This window comes from Monomorium pharaonis, chromosome 5, assembly GCF_013373865.1.
Source record: "Monomorium pharaonis isolate MP-MQ-018 chromosome 5, ASM1337386v2, whole genome shotgun sequence".
NCBI classification, from domain to species: Eukaryota; Metazoa; Arthropoda; class Insecta; order Hymenoptera; family Formicidae; genus Monomorium; species Monomorium pharaonis.
The window spans coordinates 27,332,031-27,354,517 of NC_050471.1; the positions used below are offsets into that span (position 1 = coordinate 27,332,031).

The window sequence follows — 22,487 nt, forward strand, 5'->3', positions numbered from 1 at the left end:
GGGAATTCTTGACTCGTCCCGGCGATTCCATTCGGGCTGACGTTTCGGAAACACTTTGAGGATAGAAGAGCTTACGGTATTCGACAAGAGAAGTCTGGCGTTAAAACGAGTGTTCTAATAATTGGCAACAAATTTTTGCAAGAGAATTCACGATAAAGTAATTTTATTATAATATATAATTAACTGAAATATGAAATATCATTATTAAGATACAAAATATGAAAAATCGTTTTCCGGAAATAAAGACTTGTCAAAGAAACACTTATCCTCGTATCGTTTATAAAATAAATATAACAAATCTTGATAAATACGCAATGTTTCTTGGCGAAATTTTAAGTGTATGCGTGGCAAGTCTTTATTTACACAACATTTAATTTGTATAATATTTAAAATAACTTAATTGATAAATATTCCTAGGTATTGGAGACTGCAATTCAATAACAATAATTTTCCGGTCATTTATCTTCGCCGTATTGCGATGGAACTTATGCTAACGTCGATGTAACCGAGATGATGATTTACATCCAGAAATAATATTAATACGACGCACGCGTAAATGAAGAACGGGGGAATTGATACCGAAGGATAGATTTCTCTCGCATTAAATGAATTGAACGTTTCGAGATATAATGACGAAAGCGTTTACGAAGGCAATTTCCTTTAATAAGCAAATAGAAAGGAACGAGTTTAGCGCGCCGTGCCCGGGGATGTGTGTCGGGGAAAAATATGAAATTTCTCCCCCTCACGAAAAAAGAACGGCCTCCCCTTTTTTTAAGGGGGAGCCTGCATTTAAACGCGCCGCGTCTCTCTCTCTCTCTCTCTCTTTCTCTCAGGTCTTTACGCGTAGAGACGCGCGCGCGCGTGCACGGCAACGCGCCGCTCCTGCGGGCGATCGCTATTAATTGCTTTAATTGCAGAGATAATTAATACGCGCCCTTTATAATAAAAACACTCCGAGAGTATACGATTTGCGTATAATGGGCCCCCGCGCGCACACAGATTCCGGACGAGAGACTTTTATTTGCCCCGGACGGACGTATGAAGCGGTTTCTCCCCTCTCCCCCTTTCCCCCTCTTTCCCCCGCGAGTTACTCTCAAAGTAACTCTTGCGCCGCCTTTACGGCGCGGCTCGGCCTCTATCCGGATGAGTATTAATTGCTGTAATTGCGAGGATAATTGATATTCCGTTTCATCGGAAACGGCACCGCGGAGAAGCCCGGAGAGTACCGGAGCGGCGGGACGCGCAACGCCTTTCACATTGAAATTTTAACCCGATTTGTAAAAGGAAAAAGAGAGAAAATATGCGAGGCTCTTTTCAGCACTCACTCGAAGACACGTAAAGCAACACTGTTATCCGTTCCAGTCGAATTCCTCAGCCTCTTCTTTCGATAAGGCTCCGACTAATAGACATTCGTAAAAGTCCAGAAAAGTCGAACATTAAGGCTCCAGTTGTGAAGAGAAATCTCGAAATATACAGAATTTTTGAAAAAGATAAAAAAAGGACGTGAAAAAAAGTGCACGCGTTCATCGAATGAAAAGTTATTATATCAAAATCCAAGTCACAATATTTTTTATTTTTTAAATCCAAATAGTGTGTATTATTTAAAAGATATGTGAAATTTATAAACTGTGCCAATTTGAAAGAGAAATACATATATTTCTGTTATGTAACTATCCTTAAAAAAATAAAATTCAATTAGTAGTATTTTTAATTTTTCAAAAATAAAAACATAAAAAATGCCATCTGAAAAAATCAAACTGACGTACAAAAACTTGACGCGTCCAATTCATTCAAATGAAATGCTTAATAAATTTCAATTCAACATTTTTGTCACTTAGCTTTTTATGATTCGTCATATCTTAACACAAATTTATTATGTAATGAATTTTTTCACGAGTTTTTCGAAAATAGTAACAAATGTAAAAGAAAACCATGTGTTTACAGTATAATTAGGCTGCGTGCGTGTCTGTTTTAATTGTTACATATTCAATAAAGAAATAAGACAATGATTGAGATCTTGGCCGCCGATGAAAAGAAATTCATGGGCTCAAGTACGGAATAAGTTAAAAAAAACCAACTTCTGGAGCTCATTTTTAATTGACGAGAAATTGCTGCCGTTCTTTCCCTCTCTTTTATCCCTCTCTCACTCCGTAATTTTTGTTACGTACACACACACTCTTTCTCTCTCTCTCTCTCTCTCTTATCGATTATATAACTATAGACGGAGGAAGGAGTTACTGAAATTTAATAATAAAATTTTCACAGACACACGCGCGCGCGTATTCCAGCTAAACCGGCACGAATTCCGGTCAGATAGCCGCGGAGTCCCGGGAGGATTAAATAATTCCGAATTCAAGGGTCGCGCTGGCCCACAGCCGCTTTCTGGGCCGCGTTAAATATCCCCGAAATTAATTAATAATTTAATTCGCGGTGACGCGCGGCGAATCGACGGCGGCGGCGGGGTTTCGATTTTCAAACGACGACGACTACGACGACGATGGCGACGGCGGCGGGAGCCACCAGCCACCGAACGCGACAGGCGTACTTTAATTAACTCGGTGGACGTTAATTTCGCGCTTAACTCGCGCCGGAACACGCCGGACTCTTCGTTTAAGGCACACACAGCGGCCGTCGCTTGCTATTGATACGCGCGTATCCGTAGCGCGCTTCACAGGGGCTGCGTGCGTGCGTGCGTGTGCGGACGGCGTGTGCGCGCCCGCAAAACACGAAGGCGGTGCCCGCCGTCGCGCCGCGCATAGAACGGGCGCATCAATTGTTGGAAATGCGGGACACTATCGCAACGAGGCATCGTGATTATTCCTTGACAGCCACTGTGCCGCCGCCGCGCGGCCCCGTGTATGTTTCAAGCTTCGCGTGAACGTACATACGTACGTACGCGTGTACATACGTCACGTCATCGCGTCTGCCTGCCTGCCTGCCTGCCTGCCTACCTGCTTGCCTAGCTGGTTGGTTGACTGGCTGACTGGTTGGCCGAGGGAGAAAGCCCCTTCGAAAGTGACGACGCAAAGAAAATCGCGTTTTTCTTCCTTCGAGAAATGCGAAAAACGTTGCGCGATTTTTATTCGTACTTTTTTTAAATATATATATATATATATATATATAGGTGATTCTTTAATAATAGGTAATTGTAATATAATGTTTCTTCTGCAGCCCGAATTTGTTATCTATTCTTGAAAAAAAAGTCTTATTTTAAATACAAGAGTGTATCGCGTCATAAAATGTTACCAAAAACATAAGAAATTTCGTAGATTGCGTTAAGACGTCTGTCTAAAATTGGGCATAGCTTTCCTAGTTTGAGAACTGTGCAAATTTTTTGTTTACTCTTATGTAAAATCGCGCTTTGCAAGACTTATTTGTAAATTTGGCTAAAGTCTATTTCGAGCCAAACCATCTGTACTGCATAAGCCAAATTCACGATCAAAATTTTTTCGTCATTGATTGGGGGGAAAAAAAGAGAGCGGGCGTATTAAGAAACCTGCAGCTTTTGAATTTTGTTAACATTCAGCTGGTGTTTACAATATATAGCCGATTACATTCGTAATCGTTCGCGTGCGACGAATTTCTTTGTTCTTTTTTCACCCCGCGAAACGCGACCGGAAACGGAACATTCCGAATTTTATTTACGACATGTTTAACGGTAGTCCGCCGCTCGTTCGGCGGTACTAGTGGACGATAAACAGTCCCCTGTGGTAAATGGGCTACCACGTTTTCTTCCCACGCGATGTTTCTTACCCAACGTGGCGCGATCAATAACGTGACTCGAGGTAGAGTGTATCGATTGCCGGAGTAACAATTATTGCTGGCCAATACTTTCACGTGGCGCACAGTCGAAAATTAGCGCGCGCACACACACACAAACACAAACACACAGGAGCCTTCCGTGGGAGTACATTATATCCCGAATCTGCATCTGAATGTGGATCTTTTCATAGAGACGATTGGATTAATTCAGCAGCGATTGAACCAATAGAATATCTTACCACCCACCTTCGCTATATACAGACACGTCGTATAAAATATGATAATACATTAAGAGCGCTAAGCGATATTACCATAATTAAATCCCGTTCTTCACACATTTAACACAATTCTATAGAAATCTCGCTCCGTTCGCGAACTTCCGAGATGCACGAGTCAAAGAGGGACGCGCGTATGTTGTCCTAAAGACACCGCGTTGTCTCCCCGCTGGATATACGTATTGTTTTTATAGTTAACTCACAAAATATTTTGCTCGTCGATGATTAAACAAAATAATGTATAAAAAGCTTTGATCCCGTCGGACATAATAAGATTCAACGATGAACTCGGCATTCTCGACATAAAATATGAAGATGCCAAAAACAATGATTACCCCGGTAATTAAATCCCGCGGATTGCACGACTCGAATTGCGCGGTCGTTACATTTTATCGAGTGAAAAGTCAAAGCGGAACTTTTACAAACAAGCGGGACTGCAAAAAAAAAGAAGAAAAAGACGGGATAATAACGTGGCATGGTAATTGAAGTTGAAAAATAAATAGAGTCGCGTCAGAAACAAACGGTGCGATGCAAAACGCGCGTCCCGACGTACGAAAATTGGAATGCTATACACAGTTTGTTTTCGTTCCCGCAGGAGACCAAGAGGCCGTCGAAGGAAATGCAGGTGACAATCGCGAGGCAATTGGGCCTGGAACCGACGACGGTCGGGAACTTCTTCATGAACGCCCGACGCCGCTCCATGGACAAGTGGAAGGACGAGGACCCGAAGACGGTCGCGGTCGAGGAGGAACAGCTGTCGCCCACGATAGGGATCGGCCAGCGTCAGCCGAGCGACGTTTTGTGACACACGTCCGACCACGAGGAGTACCATGACGAGTCGCCCGACGAGGACCTGCCCTTCTCGTAAGGGCAGCGTATCACCTCGTGGACGCACCCCCGCCGGCACGTTTGAGCCCTTCAGGCGATCTCTCGACGCGTCCCGCGATTTCTAAATTAACCCCTTCAAAGTCTCCTTTCTTTTTACCATTTCGGTACTGATGATTGGCTACTCAAGAGTAATCAAACAAAATCCTCTAGAATCTTTTTAATTATTTGATGCTTGATTCACGAAACCTTATTACGCTTCCCCAGTAAGAGAAATCATCATTTCGATGTCGATTCGACGTCGAATTGATATCGAATTGATTATCGTTTGTCGCTGGTTTTGATAAACAATCAATTTGGTTTTGGAGCAAATTTTAAGATTAAACTCGAGGAGCATCTTACAACAAGTTTAGACCTTTCCTTCGCAACATTCGAGAGATCATGTTCGAAATTGACATGAGTTCATTATCGTTTTTGAAGATCGAACGGTGTCGAGTGAGGGGGCGTCCCAGCCGCTGAATACGATCGATCATTACGACTCCTGCAAAGCGATCCGAATTGGATCTGCCGTATCGTACGACCTTGCGTTTCTTTTTTGCTTTAGACCAGTGCGTTTCCGATCGACAGATCGTTTTCACACTTGAGGCTCTTGAATCGATTATGTTCGAGGTCGAAGAAACGGACGAGTCAATATCCAAGTGCATAACTGAGGCTGTCATGATTACATGCAATGATTTTCCCATTTGATTTTTCACACAAGAGTTTTATCTATATAATATATATTTACTATTCTCTCACACGTAATTTATCTCTCACGATAAGCGAGCTATCCTTCGCGCGATCAGCCATAACTTTAAGATCCGCGACTCGTCGCCTCGTTTCCTCGATCTCGCGCACCTCGTAAACTTCGTGCCATAGTTTGGCCATATTAGCGCATAAGTTTTATACGCGGGGCTCGGCGCTCCGCGCGTCCGACTCTTAGCGTTCTAGTCCACTGTAATAAGTTCCAAAGAGGAACCCGTCGGTGCTGATGTTCGATCAGTGGCGGTTCCTCTCCTCTAGTCAAAACTCAGAAGCTCGACTTCTGAATCCTTCGCTGAAAGCGTGAAAGACTCGTTTTTCCCTTTATTTTCTCCCTCTTCTTTACGCGTGGCTAAAGTTAAGTTTGTAAGCCGCTATGTTGCCAACTCGGGACCCGCGACAACCATCCCCTTCCACAGCAAAATTTACACCACCTTAGGCTGTAGCCACTAGTAGTCAAAGGGACGGTTGTCGCGGACCCAGGTCGACAACGTGGGGTCTCCGTTTGTCTCGGTTTTTGTTATTTTATATATATATATATATTTTAAAGAGGAAGGACAGTCGCTACTTTAAGCGGGACAGCGAATACCGCGAGGGCAAATGTCGAGTAACCGCACGCAATTCCACACAAGCGCTTTGACAATCGCGGGCGAGTAAATACTTAGAAGAGCTCGTTTTCCACTTTTTCTTAATCCTCGAGACTTAGCTCTCCCCTCGCTCCTTATACCGCGCACAGGGCGGTTGCGAAAGTTCGAGGAGGGGTCTGTCTCCCTCAAGATGCCCGAGAGATGGAGATATGTCACGAGTTAAAGCGGCGACTGAGTCCTGACCACCGCGTGCGTGCGTTAACGCTGTCGTTCGAGATTAAAATACAATTTTTATTTCGCTCACCAGTTCATAAACGGCCGGCAGTCGTTTTTAATGGCTGCACGGGGTGCCAAATTAAAATCGCTTCCTCCGTCGTCTTTTCCTCGGTGGTTCGTACTGAAACCTCCGAACGTCAGATGATTCAGTCTGAAAATGTGAAAACACACTTCACGGCTCAAGTCGAGAGGAGGAGGAGGAGGAACGCGATTTTTTTGTTTTACGCACCCCGCGCGCGCTCTAAAGCGACTCGAGCCCCTTTGAGGGACCGGTCGGGGTATTTCACCAATATACGGTGGGGTCCGGTGTAATGATCGCGCAATCAGCGGCGCGCTAAATGCGCGACCGGGCTCGTCGTGTCCTCGTTGGTCAGACGAAACGTGAACCAATTTTCAAAGTGGCTTCGTGTGAGGGTACACGTGCCAAGTGATATATATATGTATGTATAAACATGTATATCAGAGAGTGGACACTGTTTTGTGCGAACCGATGGCGAGAGGGAGGTTTTGTGGGGAGAGGGAAGAGCGGAAGGAGCGAAAGAGAGAGAGAGAGCAATTTTTAAAATGGGTGGCTACACCGCTGTGTACGAGAGAGAGAAAGAGAGAGAGAGAGAGAGACAGAGAGAATGAGTGAAAGAGCCTGTGAGAAAGAGAGAAAGAGAAACAGAGCGTGAGAGAAAGAACGAGAGCGAGAGAAAGAGAGAGAGAGAGAGGGAGAGAACGAGAGAGAGAGCGAGAGAGAGAGAGAGAGAGAGAGAGAGAGAGAGAGAGAGAGAGAGAGAGAGAGAGAGAGAGAGAGAGAGAGAGAGAGAGAGAGAGAGAGACTTTAGCGAACCGCACTCGATATCGTACTGCAATTGTGCTGTGCTATTGTACATACTTAAAAAAAAAAGGGAGGAAAAGAACACACACGTACGTATACAGATAGACATAACTACATATAACACATATGTACACACTTTTATTACGTAAGCGGCGGGCGGCGTTCGCTAAGCCGGGCGAAAACGAATCGGTGTGACGTTTGATTGCGGAAAAGAGCATTCTAGCCGACTTGCACTTCGCGTCTGTGGCTCCTGCGTAGCGAGGATTCTTTTGTGCTTCGACACACAACACACACGTGCACACATACACGTACGTCGACGTAACGTCGCGATGTGGCGTGCGATCGGTTCTGCGAGATTTCGTTGGAACGGCATTTTATATCACACCCTTCTATCTTTTTTTTTTTCCGTGCGATCGCAAGAGGATCATTTATTATGCTAGTCGGATTAATCGTACAGAATGAATCGCGAGCGTCGAGATTCAATCGGGAATTGACAGAACGATCTCCGGGAGTATCGAGGGACGAATTGATTGCGAAAATAATTCATTTCATGTACGGGTGACTTTATCGGTTTTGTGATAATTACAATTCTTTTATTTTTTTCAAGTCTTACAATCCAAAAAGAAGGATCGGGATACATTTATTTTTATTTCTCTTATTACATAAATTCAAGGAAAATAAACAAAATTTAAAGTCATTTGTGTGATGAAATTAATCGAAATTAATCATTTTTGAGAAGCGACGAGTTTTCGATACACAAAAAATCGAGCTTTCTCGAGAAACACAAGAGAAATCGCTCGACCGAGTGCAAGTTTTATCTGATATATGCGATCCTTCGTCCCGCGAACATGGAACGTCTCTTTTTTTTTGCACGCGAACGCCCGTTCGATGTTCGTTCCGGCGATGTTACCTACGGCATGTTACTTAATTTATTATATTTTAGGGTAAAGAGAAAAAGGTGGATGCGCGAGCGACGCGCTTGAAGCGGCTTTCGAAAGCTACGCTAAGCAAGCTCGTCATCGAGAGAAAGAGAAATAGAGAGAAAGAGAGAAAGCGTGTAATTTATTGTGTAATATTTTGTAAAGTTATATTGAGAATCCCCTTAGTGTGCATGGCGACTCGAGGTATGTTACCGCTTTCGTGCAACAAACAGCAACAATCTCCTCTCTAAAGAATAAGAGTTTTTTTACACACACACACATACAACACACACACACACACACACACCGAGTACACGTATCTCCTTAACGTTGCACATGAATTGATTAGCATCTTTTCGACGCTGCTCTGATTATTTATTCTTATTAATTTATTCACATACGAGACGTCTCAAATAAACGGTCATTCAAAGCGAGCATCACGGTTCTGAGTGTGATTTGGAGTTTACTTGTGCGCTCCGTGCTGAATTTTAAACCCGGTGGCGAATCGGCGGCAGTCGGCTCGAGACGACGGAAAGGAATGGCTCCCGCCTCCTGCATCGACGAAGGAGCCTGCTGTTGTGTCGAGAGGACGAGAGGATGTGCGAGATTCCTTCCGAGACGCGAAGATAGAAATACACGGTACCAAGAGAGAGAGACGCGAGCGGCCTCCTCGGTCGTCGGTTTAAGATCATATATAGTACAAAGTAAACATATATATATATAATATATATATATTATTGTAATAATAACAGTGTTTAATTATATATAAGATAATATATATATTTAAGAGAAAAAAATGCGCGCTCGCGCGCCCGTCGCGCTGTTTTTCTGGGGAGAAAATGTTGAAATAGGACTCTGTGTTAAAAATCGTAGACGAGAGAATGAGACAGGGTGAGTTGGAAAGAGAGAAAAATGCGGGGGTCAACGAGGGCGTCGAGTGTTCTCTCTTACACGAGTTCCACCCTCGCGGAGGACGAGTTGGGTCAACATGACAAGGCGCAAGAATTCCAACGGGATTTAACGCTCGCGGTCGACACATCGAGAGAGATGAGACGCGTGTTCCTTCACTACGGTTTTCGGCAATTCATTCGAGTTCGCGAATTAGTTGACGAAAGTGATCGACTATCATTTTAATCCTGCAATTCGAACGACAACGCGCGGATGTTGATACCTTCTCGTACAGCGCGGACAGATGCAGCAATATTTAAATATTGCGAAATGGGTTGCAGCAATGTATTGTAACATTTTTGATGCGATTGATATTTCAAGTGCCATTATACTAACACATTTTGTTACATGTAACTTCCAATAATGTTATATGCCCCTAAATTTTTTTATGTGGAAAAAATTTTACTGTCATATCTCATTAATTTTTGTTTTAGAACTTGGAAACTCGCCCCTTCAAAGAATCATTTCATTGAAATGTAAATGAAAAATTTCATAATGCTGCGCTCTTTTATTCTCCCTTACGTTTCTGCAACGTTGATGAAGTAATTACAGTGATATAATATTGCAAGAGAATCTTCGCAAAATTGCAACAATATTGCTGCAAGCTTTCGTGCTGTATGAAGACAAACACGTACACTAAAGTCCTGTAAAATTTTTGTATTTATTTTATTACGACTTGTAGAATTCCTACGAAACTTTTGATTACCGGGAAGAAAAATGTGACTATTGTTGACTCGATGCCGAAATGAGGAGAACCATGGCTTGATCCGTGAAGCTCATTTAATCTTGAGGACGCGCATATTACATCCACACACACATGCACACGCACACCAACACGAGAGGGACGCACATAGTGGACAGGACCGACGATGTACGATGCAAGGGTGTAAATACAACTTTAGTCGCGAAAGGGAAGATTCGGGTGTCGCTACGATTGCCACATTACAGTTGATTATTAACTGCTGCGCGACGGCAGACGTGTGCGCGAGGTGTTTTTGTTATATATAACAGAAGAAATAAAGACGACGTGAGGTGCCGTATAATAATTGAAAGGAAAAAGGAAACGTATTCACCGCATTGAAAGAAAACAAACCAGAGATACGAGAACAGAGAGCGTAGAAAATATACATATATAAATATATATAAATTGATATACGATATAAATAAACATAAATGCAAATATAAATATAAATACAGATATAAATATAATATAAATGCAAATATGAATATAAATATGGACATAAGTATAAATAAATTATATATATATATAATATTATATATATATAAATATAAAATACGGATATTATTACCGTCGATCACGGCGGGCGGTGTTGATCGTCGCGGAGGCGATTATCGAGCGATCTTCGATCTTTAATCGACAATCGGATCGATCGATCGATCGATAACGACTGTTGCGCGTCTTAAATTTGAGCGTGAAAGTGAGAAAGAGAGAGAGATTGCGAGAGAAATTGAGAAAAAAAAAGAGAGCGCGGAAGAATAAAATTCGATGATCTATTTATATATTGCGCTGAGATGGGGCTCGTCTCGATAGTTACATCGTTACGTGACACATATCCAGTGGATTAGAAACTATCGACGACGACAACGTACAATATTAGGTGTCTATATCGATCTAGTTTCCACCCCGCTCGCAGAGAACTTTTCATTTCGTTTTTTCACGGACAGGGGGGGGGGGTAAGAGAATCGGCGGGGAGAATGTGAATGAGGAGGACGAGCAAAAGGAGAGGGGAGGGAAAAAAAACAAAGAAACGCAAAGAGGCCCGGAGACACGATTCTTCTCGGGCGGGATAAAAGTCTACCGCTTTCGTCCGTTCGAGTCTAGAGAGGGAAGATAACACTACTCCACAATTTTTCACTCTCTCAAGAACTTTCCACACCCCCGTAGAATAAAGGAGAGAAAAAAAAAGAGAGAGAGAGAGAGAGAAAGAAAACGAACGCAGGCTACGACCTATATTGTGACTGCTATCTCGGCTCGTTCGGGTTTTCATAAATAAATTACGAAGCGAAAAACGGGACGAAGAGCTAAAAATTCTCGGGATGGCGATTTCTTCTCGAACGGGACGAAAAGAAAAGCTGAAAGGAAGAAAGAGAGAGAGACAGGGAGGGAGAAGGAAAGAAAACACAGAGAGCAGTTCGTACGACAATAAGGTATCGATTAGTTAATCAGAGACGAAATAATGTAAAATACAAGTGCAAAAGCAGGTAATACATTATTATTATTATATTTACTGTAACGCGCGAGCGTTTTCGCGCCGTGGGCAGCTGCTGGTCCATCCTCCGGATGTAAAGGGGGAGAGCGGACGGCAACCGCGGCAATTGGCGCAGATGAGGACGGTGCGTCGGGGCTCCGGTCGGAAATTCGGGGGAAGGTCCGCGTGTAGACGAAAGACAGCGTGTATCACGTATCAGTAAAACGCCGAGTTAAATCGCCGATCGCTTCGTTGTCACCGATCCATTCCTCAGGCGGGGGGAGAGAAGAGCGCAGGAGGAAAGGAGGTTCCGCATCGCGAGAGGATAATCTCGTCCACCGAGGAAACGCGACTGACAACCTCAAGCCCGATGGAAACCGATGTCCGAGGAAAATATGTGTGAGAGAGAGAGCGTGTAATTTAATATCCTCGTCGACAATCGCGATGACAATGTTACGAGCGAGAGGTCCGGGTTTAGGGGGAGGGGGGGGGTGAGTTTGTTAACGTCGGCAGGAGAGCGGAAATCGATCGGGAGTGTCCATCGCGTGTGTGTGCGTATATAAGTCGAGCGAAATTGCGAGGAGAGAGAGAGAGTGTGAGTATGTGTGTATGTGTGTGTGTGTGTGTGTGAGAGAGAGAGAATGAGAGAAAGAGGGCGAGTCATTAATTTATTTATACGATTACGTATATCCGTTAGTAGAGGCAACCAAGTGTGGTTACACGAGCTCGAGCGACGTTGTTGTTGCGACGGCTCGCGGTTCGTGCCATTGAATTTTCTTGCGCGGTCGACGGGCCGACGAATCGATACTTGTGAAGATGACGGGATCGAACAACTCGCGCAAGGGTTTGAGGACGCGCGACTCCTCCCCCGCGAGATCCTCGCCCCCTCCCTCCCGGGGCGGACGTACCATCCCCCCCGGCGAGACCTGAGAAAAAGAGGCGCGCGCGGAGCGGGGGCAAGGGGCTTCGATCCCGGCATGTGTACCGAGATGTGTAATTATGTAATAGACACACATACACACACATATACGCATCCGCGATCGGGGGCCGCGAGAGAGAAGAGGCGATTGTAAACTACTGTAAACTACAATGTTACTACGTTTTACCAAGAGCTTATTGTAGTCGAAAATCATTAACACACACACGCGCGCGCGCGCAAATACACACCTACATACACACAAAACACACACATACATACATGTACCTACACATGCGCGACATACATTCAACATTAAGTCGTAACAAGAAAAAAAACAAAAGACAACAATGGTATTGAGTGTAGCACGAAAAAAAAAAAAAGAAAAAAGACAAACGTTCTTTACACTTTTGCACGAGACGTGTGTTGTAAACTTAAATTAATTATCATTGACATATGTAATTAACGTTTTATTACTTAGCAATTAAACTTAATTTATTTATGATTACTCGAGTCGCTTGTGTTGACGCCCTTGTTGTTGTTGTTGTTACTGCGGATCAAGTGTGCAATCAAGTCCGAGAGATAATTCGATCGATCGATCGATCGAAGGCAATTGCGATGACGCTTCGTGGTAGAGCGCTATACCGATAGAAATCGCATTCTTTTATTATTTGCTCGCAATTTCTTTTAGGGCAGTTCATACCGTTCACAGCTTCGTCACAGAGATTGCATTCCCTTAGAAAATGTTCAGCGAATTATGGATCATTAAATCGATGGTAAATTTCTAATTGGAATTCAGTTCACGTGTGAGAAATGAAAAATAATCGTTTGACCAAAAGGCGTTGTCCAAAATGCTGTCAAGCTCGAAATTTACGTCGCTGTTGTTAATCACTTGGCTGCCAGATCAGGTTTCTTTCTGCTTGACAATATTATTATTACCTTCGTACACGTATCTCGAAATAATTAATAATTTAAATTATTAAATTATGATTATTAAATTGCGACAATATTTATAAGTGGACACCTATTTTCTTTATAGTTGGAAAGTTACTTCTAGTCATTTGGTTTCATTACCTCATAAGTGATCAAACGTTTCGAGAGACTTCAACGGTGCAACGGAGATGCTCGGCTTTGTGCTTGCTTTTAGACAAGTTCTTAATGAAATAACGAAGACATCTCGTGGAGTGTGGGACGGACTCCGTCGTTTTGTTACCTTCCTTTTTCCGAGCGGAGAGCAGTTTTAGTTTCAAACTTCCCGACCGTGTGTTGGGTACGCGCGGCGCTTATTTGTGATACACACACGCGACATCCGCGATCCATCGCGTTCATGAATCGCGCGAAAACGACCGGGCCACCCGACATCGTGTATAACCAAGTGAGACAACCGTAGGCTCTGACGTGTAGATTTTTATATTTTCATTTAGTAATCAGATCAGTCACTAAAGTCACTGAACACTTATACATAGATATATAGATGCATACTATATTTATACGGAGGCTTAGTCGTTAGATTGAACAAGAGAAAGAGAGAATGAGAGAGTGAAAGGGTTAATCGTTATTTAAAAGAAGAAAACTATAACAAATGACAAACTGCTTTTCTTAGCACAAGAATAAAATTTTTTTTGGCGTGTATGTAACGCAGAATTTATTAATTTTTTGTGGACGTCTTTTAGAGGTTTTTGTTCCTTTGCGGGCGCGTATTCAGTACGCACGACAAATATAGTGTGCCGATAACACGTTCCACGACGGCGCGTTTTAATTTTCAAGAGCTGTCACGTTTTTCGAGCTGTAACAGAGAATACTGTTCGGGATTCGAGCGCGCTTCCGTTGACGCGATCCCGTGAAAGTTGATTTCGGCCGCGCGCTTCCGGAATCCCGCGGATTCGCAAAATCGGTCTTGAAAAAAGGGAAAGCGAGGAGAAAAAACGGAAGTTGCCAACCCTTCCGCCGGGGACGAGTGTTTTCCATCGAGAGCCACGCGTGCACAGCTGCCATCGTGGGCGAATGAACGAACGGAGTGAAGGGCGGAAGAACGGGGGACGATAGCGAGAGCGAGAATGATGCATAGTGAAAAAGAGAGCACGCTCCGTGAAATTGTTAAAACGTAGAGAATAAACGAGCAATGAAGTATGTCGAGTGATTAGAGTATTATTGCGGAACGAGACACGCGACGATCTGCGAAGGTGCGCGGTTGCGAGGAGGATGCCAGAGGGGGACGAGGAGGACGGGGGGAAACACATCGCTGTCGTATTTTTCGTAGAAAATATCGACCGTGTGCAATATATATTTTATTATGACCTCAACCTATAAAACAGTAAAAGAGACAAAAATACTTTTAACCGTTCGACACATCGGTATACATCTTTAATACATCGGTATCAAAATGTACAAAAATAACTCTCGTTATAAAAAGTATAATTAATGAGCGCAGAAACGAAAGAATCGACGGTGACGACGCGGTAAACGATCGTGTCCAATGCTCGTAAATAGGAAAAACGGCACGTGGCGTGTAGTCTTGTCATTCAACTCGCTTATCCTGTGAACGCGGGAATACCGGTGATCGCCCTCCCGAGAATCAACGCGTGAATGTCGCTTGTACCTGCGGAAGAGAAAAGAAGAGGGCTAGAGAGAGAGGAAAAGAAGAGACGAAAACAGATTCGCATGCATCCGTTAGCAACGCGCAAAATGATCGTCGCTAAACGATCATCTCGAGATGATTTCCGCGTACCTTCGTAAGTGTTCACCGTTTCCAGATTCATCACGTGCCTAATCACGTGGTACTCGTCCGAGATCCCATTTCCGCCCAGCATATCTCGCGCGGCTCGCGCGATCTCCAATGCTTTGGCGGCCGAGTTTCTCTTTATGATGGAAATCATTTCCGGCGCGGCTCTACGACACGTAAAATCATTTCCTGCCTTTCTTATACGCGCGCGTACACACGTACAGTTATGTATTAGAGATACGTTATTATATGTGTTGCCAGTATGCATATAAAACACACACGTACACTGTTATGCACGTGTCTATATCATGAAGGTTGAAAAGTTATTTTTTAAAGACAACTTATTACCGTTGTCGTTATTTTAAAAATAAAGGGTATTTTTTATTTGTTTTGTTACTGCAAAATCACAAAAAAATTAAAGAAACAATTTTTAATGCCGCAGAAATAAAATTTTCTAAATTAAATTTATAAACACAGTAAAATCTATGTTTTTTTTTGTACTTTCAATCTTATGTTGAAAAATAATATAATAATTTCCAATTCAAAATTGTTTTAATGTATATGCTATAAATAATGTAGCTCTATTATTGGCTTTATGCTTTAAAACTATACTCATAACACGCAGTTTTTAATTATAGTTATGAATTTTTGTTGAAGACTAAAGTTTAATACACGAAACTTTTTGTCATAAATAGATAAAATGTAAAAAGCAACAATAAAAATAAGTATATAATTCGCTACTGTTATTTAAAATATAATCACGTTATCGTTTACAGTAAAAAGAAGTAATATCGTTATTAGCCCATTACAAGAAAAAACCTATAATGTAATGATACTTTCCAACCCTGTATATATCATGTATATATATAAAGTACGATATTATATAATAACTCTCTGCGAAAAAAAAGATCATTGACCTGGGAACATTAAAATATTACTAGTTTTTCTAGAAGAGCGGAAATTAATTTGTCCTTGGATTAGATTTTTGTCTTTTCGCTTTCGAGCGAAATTTACAAGCGAATTTACCTGTTCTCGTCCTTCAGTCTACCGACTCGCAAGCAAGCTTGAAGACCGATCGCGATGTCGGACATCATATCCGCCAATTTCTTTTGCACGAGCTGATTCGCCGCCAGCGGTCTTTTGAACTGTTTCCTGTCCAAGGTGGTAAGTTCGGGCGATTTTCAAGCAGGCCCTCCGCCGCGCCCAGTGCACCCCAAGCGATGCCGTACCGTGCGTTGTTTAAACAACTGAACGGTCCCTTCATCAAGTTCTTTTATTAGACATCCTAAACTACACTGTGGAGAATAACTGCGCAAAATTTTATAAAATTCTAATCATCATTAAATTCCTTCTCATATATTCTCGCAGAATTTCCAACCAATAAAGACAATTAACAACGATAAATAGTCAATTATTATAAAATTGCCTAAAGTAACGGGATAAGTCCCTCTGGTTTATTAAAAAGGCTTACTTTGAGTCCCTGAACGTTCAATACATTTTCCTCCGGCACGATTACATTATCCATGAGAACCATACCGGTGATGGACGCCCTTAAAGAGAACTTCCCTTCGATCTTTGGAGTGGATAATCGATCTCCCGCAGCTTCCCTTTCAACGATGAACCCGCGAATCTGACCGTCCTCGCATTTCGCCCATATCACCAGCACGTCGGCAATGGGCGAGTTTGAGATCCTAAATGACATTCTGGCATTCTGACTGGTGATCTCGATTGCGAGAATATACTTGTTTAAAAATACTTCCTATAAAAGAACCAACCATGTTTTGCTGCCATTCAATCTGTAAACCTTTTTATTGGAATCGTAAGTCGCCCTAGTCTCCATGGACCCTATGTCGCTACCGTGATTAGGTTCCGTCAACCGAAGCAGCCGATCGTTTCCCCCGGTAACTGAAATATATTTCGAAAGCTACCGTCTACGACACCAACGAAAATTCGTTTAATCAATTTTATCGAAGTGCTCATATTAATTTTATCAATTAATCTGTTGTCTAATTAGCTACGTAATTAAAAATTAAGTCTTTTATTACCGCTTTTGTTTTTCATACCATTCGAAAATAACTGAACACTTTGTTGTTCACAATTTCTAGTAATTTTTCTAATTAAAAAGTTAAATTAGAGAGTATAATTCTATTCCCAAGAGCCGCTCGCACGCACCCATTTTAGGTAGAAATCGGTTCTTCTGGGCATCGCTGCCGAACATGTAGATCGCACCAGTCGAGAGGGAGGACTGCACCGACAACGTCGATCGATATCCGCTGTCGACGCTCTCAATCTCCCGGGCGAGGAGCCCGTAAGCCACCGAGGACACCCCGGCGGCGCCGTAACCCTTCATGGTGCAGCCCAGCACCCCGAGCTGACCCATCTGCCTTATGATTTCCCGGTCGAAGTGCTCCTTGCGGTTTGCCTCGATCACCTGCGGCAGGAGCCGCTCCTGACAGTAGGAACGGAACTGATCCCGCATCAGGATCTCGTCCTGCGTCAGTTGCGACTCCAGATCAAACGGATCCTCCCAATTGAAGGCGGCTGATTCACGAAATTCAATAATTTAAACAATAAACAATAACAAATAAAAGATCGACTGATTAAAACAAATAAGGGACTATCTATACTGAAAAAAAAATTTATTAGATTGAAATAAATATTTTTTCAAATAGTACCAAGCAGAAGTTTTGTAAAAAGTAAATATATTTATTTCAAATAAGATAATATTTTCTATAATTTAGAAAAGGTATTATACATTTTTAGATTGATAGAAATGTATTATACATTTCCTAAATTATAGAAAATATTATCTTATTTGAAATAAATATTAGTTATTTTTACAAAACTTCTGCTTGGTATTATTTAAAAAAATATTTATTTTAATCTAATAAATTTTTTTCAGTTTACGAGATTTAAACTTTTCGAATTTAATAAAAGATCGAAATTAATAAGATATTTGCCAGAAATTTTTATGAACTTTCAAATTTTCTATTTAAAAAAATATAATTAAAGTCGTTAACCTTTAATAGTTTAAAGAAGTGAATATTTAAGTGAGGCAGTTAACGCAAACAAATAAACGGAGCTGTCTGGCAACAATAAAAACTACGTTCATGTATTTATATCAATATAATTTTTATATTTACATTAAGATAAAGAAGTTTTTATTATTTTTATTATTTAAATGTAATGGCTAATTTATAACAAATAGTTTTAATTTATTTTAATTTTTCTTTAATTAACAAAAATTGTAATGTATAATACAATTTTTTCGGCCTTTGTTTTTTCCTGCAAAGCAGCATTTATATATATACATGTTCCATATTTTATAATCAATTGTCAATTTATAAATTATTTTTTAATATAGTGGACACAAAAACAATAAACATATTGACGCTTTACGTATTCTTATATATCTCATACAAATCTTTATAAATCACATTCGTGTACGCAATAAATTTAGTTAAATTGAATTCTTTTCATGAAACTTTTCTTAAAATTGATATGCGTTATATAATATCATGACATAACGATGAAATGGTAAATATCTTTTATCAGTAAAGATGAGATAGCGAAGTCGGCAGAACGAGCTACCGGCTGAGTCGAACGCGCGGCTCTGCATCGTGCTACCATCTATACTTTCCATTAAGACTGTAGACCATCAGCATGGATTAGTACAGATTGCAAGTACATACTACAACGCGATTAAGATGCTAATTTACCTTTCATTTGCCTAATACTTAGATACATAATCTAAAATTAAGTGACTTACGTCTCCCTCGGAGCGCCATGGAGGAGGAGATTTCTGGTCAGGATTTAAGGACGAATATGACGAGCTCTGACAAATTACATGATCTAACGAAGAATCCTAAGAGTCCTGAAGCCGATTAAACTTTTCGACAAATTTCCAAAGGATACGTCTCGTAGAATTAACATGGCACAAACGACCGGCCCTCAACAATATCTCTGCATGCTGCACGCCATGACGAGCAACGACTGATGATAGCGACAGAACAACTTTGTTTATCTCGCCAAAAAAAGTTCTCTTATCAGATGCGTCTGATGACGCATCCACACTGAGCGATCGAAGCTACTAGAAAGCGTTTTGACATTAATATTCATTTGATACTTTCGGCGAACTTGTCCTTATTATCGAGACTTTACATAATAATTATTGGCTGTGTGTGTGTGTGTGTGTGTGTGTGTGTGTGTGTGTGTGCGCGTGCGTGCGTGCGTGCGTGCGTGCGTGCGTGTAAATGAGTGTATTCACTATAGTTCACTAAGCGTTCACTAAGCGACAATAGAATGTGATTGGATCTTACCTTTGGATCCGACCAATCCCATTTTAATTACTGCTTAAGGCGATGCTGGACTGCCTCTCAAACTTGATCGAGGTCGATAATGTAGAGTCATTCATGCACATCATTAATGAGGTTTCGTATATATCTCTTTTATAAATTTGGAATTCTTTTCCAGAATTAAAGTACACATATTAATATCCATCTGTGAATTGGACTTTATATCGAGGACAAAAAATTTTTTTTTTATTGCTTTACTTATCAACTTTTTACGCGTATATAACCTAAATTTTTGTTTCACAATTTCGTCTCAATTAGGCACTAAAATCTAATTTTCGAAACTCGACACTGTTTGTTCTCGTCGTCTACTAGTCTGTGAATACGAATTTGTAGGTACAAACTGTAGGTCTTTTATATTAAGCCAAACATTGTTATGACGTGACAGCAAATTAACAATTTTTTCTCGTTTTTGGAGGAAATTCCACTCCACAGACTGATAGCAATGCGTATTCTTTTATTCTGGAGAAGGATTTCCAAATCTATAAAAGAAATAAAAAGATATTGTTAAACAAAAATTACTATTTTTTGTTGGTAAAACAGACAACTTCCAGCATCCCCTTAACGCCCATTGAGCGGTATAGTATACCAGAGAGGAATCTGAGAGCGATCATCGCGTCGTTTTAGGTGTTTTTAAAGTCACTAGATTTATAAAGTACCGCAAACTATTCTCCCCATTCTTCGTTGGAGGAAAAATGGCGGCGGGTTCTCTAATCTAATCCGATTTTAACTACGTCAATATGCGCAGGGGTGATCGTACTGACACATTAAGCTTTCAAAAAAAAAATAATAATAATAATAACTACGTCAGTGAATCCTGTTGGCATTATGTGTGAAAATCTCTGATGTAAAAGTAAAAGTGATAAAATGCCAGGTTGCTACATCGAGGGTTGCAATAATCGCAGCGAAAAAGGTTTCTAGCTATTTAATTTGCCATCAGGCAACAGAAATAGCGAAAGACGCAAAGAGTGGTTAAAATTAATTGGAAAAAACACATTGGCGAAGAAGGCTGCAATTTGTGAGGTATAATTAATGAGTTATAATTGTGTGTAACATTATGTATTGCAACAATAATCATTATATCAATTTTGGCAAGTGCATTTTGATGACGATCAATTTGAAAAAAATCGACAAGATGGAAAGAGATTACTTTGGAAAACCCAATTTGTTAAAGCAACATATTACAGTCAATCAAGAGGTAGATAATATTGAACAAACAACAGATCGAAGTCCACAACAGACATCAGATAATGTCCAGAATATATATATATATTATAGATTCTTGTAAGTTTTATATACAATACAATAATACTTACAATTGGATATGAGAAAAGTATGATAAGGTATAATTATCTGAATTGTTGTTTTATAACTACTGTATTACTGTAATGTAACTTAATTGAAACAAATATTTGTAGGTGAATATGAGTTCAATGCAACTAAGTCCAATGCAACTGAGTCAAATACAACAAACATAAACAAAAATAGTGCCTGTAGTATTAATGATAGTAGCAGTATTAATAAAGCATTAGAAATAACCGATATAGCAATGTTAAAAGACACTTCATCAAATCACAAAATGTACGATGAAAATTACGTTAAAAAGTTAAGAAAAACTTTAAGAAACATTGTGGCTCAAAATCGTATTTTAAAAAAGAAGAATTACAAAATGTACGATGAGAATTATGTTACAAAGTTAAGAAAAACTTTAAGAAAAACTGTGGCTCAAAGTCGTATTTTAAAAAAGAAGTTTAGAGAAACAAATGCAAAATTTAACGCAGTGTTAAACAAAGATCAAATATACCTAATCACACATGAGCATTAGAAAAGAAAATCATGGTCTGCAAATACCATCATTAAAGCATTAAAACTGTATGTGGCTTGTGGACAGAAAGGATATGAGGAAGTGCGCAAACAACTACCTTATCCAAGTATTCGTACTTTACAACATCGCATACAAGGCTTGAAATTTAAGCCAGGAATATTGAAGACATCTTCGAGTTATTAAGAATTAAAGTTAGTATTTATCTTAATGCATGTAGATAGTTTTTTATTTTTTGCAAATATTTTAATTTTATTTAATATAAATATTTTTATTTTGAGTATTATTGCTTAAGGTTGTTTTGTAATTTTATTTTAAGTTAAACATTTCAATCTGAAGAAAAACATGTTGTACTTTTAATTGATGAAATGTCGATTAAGCCTGGATTACAATATGATAACTCTGTTATGTCGATTGTTGGTAGACCTACAATGAAATTATCGGGTGGATTTGATAGTTCTAGTAAACTAGCTACACATTCCCTTGTTTTTATGTTATGTGGCATTTCCACTAAATGGAAGCAAATTGTTGTTGGTTACGAATTGACAGCAAATTCATTTTGTCCACAAGAAATGTATGAAAAAATTATATATAGCAATTATTAAAAAAGCACTGATATTGGGTTAAAAATAACAGTAATAATTTCCGATATGGGAACGCAGAATAAAAGTTGGTGGAAAATAATGAATATAACAGTTGGTAAATTTAACAAAATCAATAATTTCATTCAACATCCATGTAGTAGTAAAGATAGATTATTTGTTATGTCCGATTCCGTTCATGTTTATAAAATGTAGCGTGCTCGTTAACAGCAGGTGCTAAATTTTATTTAACGAAACTTTTGTTAAAAAGTACAATTTACTATATAAAGAAATTTCTATAATACCTGTTCGCGAAGTTTTTACTTTAGATAAAAAGACACATTAAAATTATGTCCACATCTCAAAGAAAACGTTTTAACTCCATCCCATTTTGACAAAATGAACGTGGCTTTAAGCGTTTATTAAATAACAGTTTCTGCGGCTATAATGTATCATATAACTAACAATAACATTGATAGTAAACATAAAACAACAGCCTGGTTTCTTTCCATTATGCATAAATGGTTTAAAATTATGACAAGTCGTTATCATAAGCTGGCATTATCCCATTATAACACAGATGAGTACAAAAATAATATTGCTTTTTTGAAAGATTTTATGGAAATAATTCAAGGAATCACGGTAAACAATGGAAAATAAAAATCAT

The 22,487-nt window shown here is 40.2% G+C and overlaps 2 protein-coding genes across 5 annotated transcripts in view; one reads left to right on the forward strand and one right to left on the reverse strand.

Annotated features, from left to right (window-relative positions):
* The window catches only part of LOC105837765 (hepatocyte nuclear factor 6), a 96,504-nt gene extending 89,386 nt beyond the window's left edge, over positions 1 to 7,118 (forward strand). For 2 of the 4 annotated variants that reach the window (XM_036287149.1, XM_036287150.1), the window contains one exon: positions 4,633 to 7,118. In XM_036287149.1, the coding sequence (XP_036143042.1) occupies positions 4,633 to 4,842 (210 nt within the window). In that variant the 3' untranslated portion in view covers positions 4,843 to 7,118. The remainder of the gene's footprint in view (positions 1 to 4,632) is intronic. The other 2 variants (XM_036287151.1, XM_036287152.1) reach the window with 1 other exon arrangement.
* Positions 7,119 to 7,743: 625 nt separating this feature from the next.
* On the reverse strand, positions 7,744 to 19,406 carry LOC118645570 (glutaryl-CoA dehydrogenase, mitochondrial-like). The gene is given in 10 exon segments (XM_036286919.1): positions 7,744 to 14,942; positions 15,072 to 15,232; positions 16,092 to 16,228; positions 16,230 to 16,256; positions 16,258 to 16,323; positions 16,537 to 16,756; positions 16,841 to 16,970; positions 17,238 to 17,606; positions 18,835 to 18,867; positions 18,981 to 19,406. Coding segments are annotated over 9 exon segments (1,197 nt in total). The 5' UTR covers positions 18,854 to 18,867; positions 18,981 to 19,406; the 3' UTR covers positions 7,744 to 14,874.
* Between the last annotated feature and the right edge of the window lie 3,081 nt (positions 19,407 to 22,487).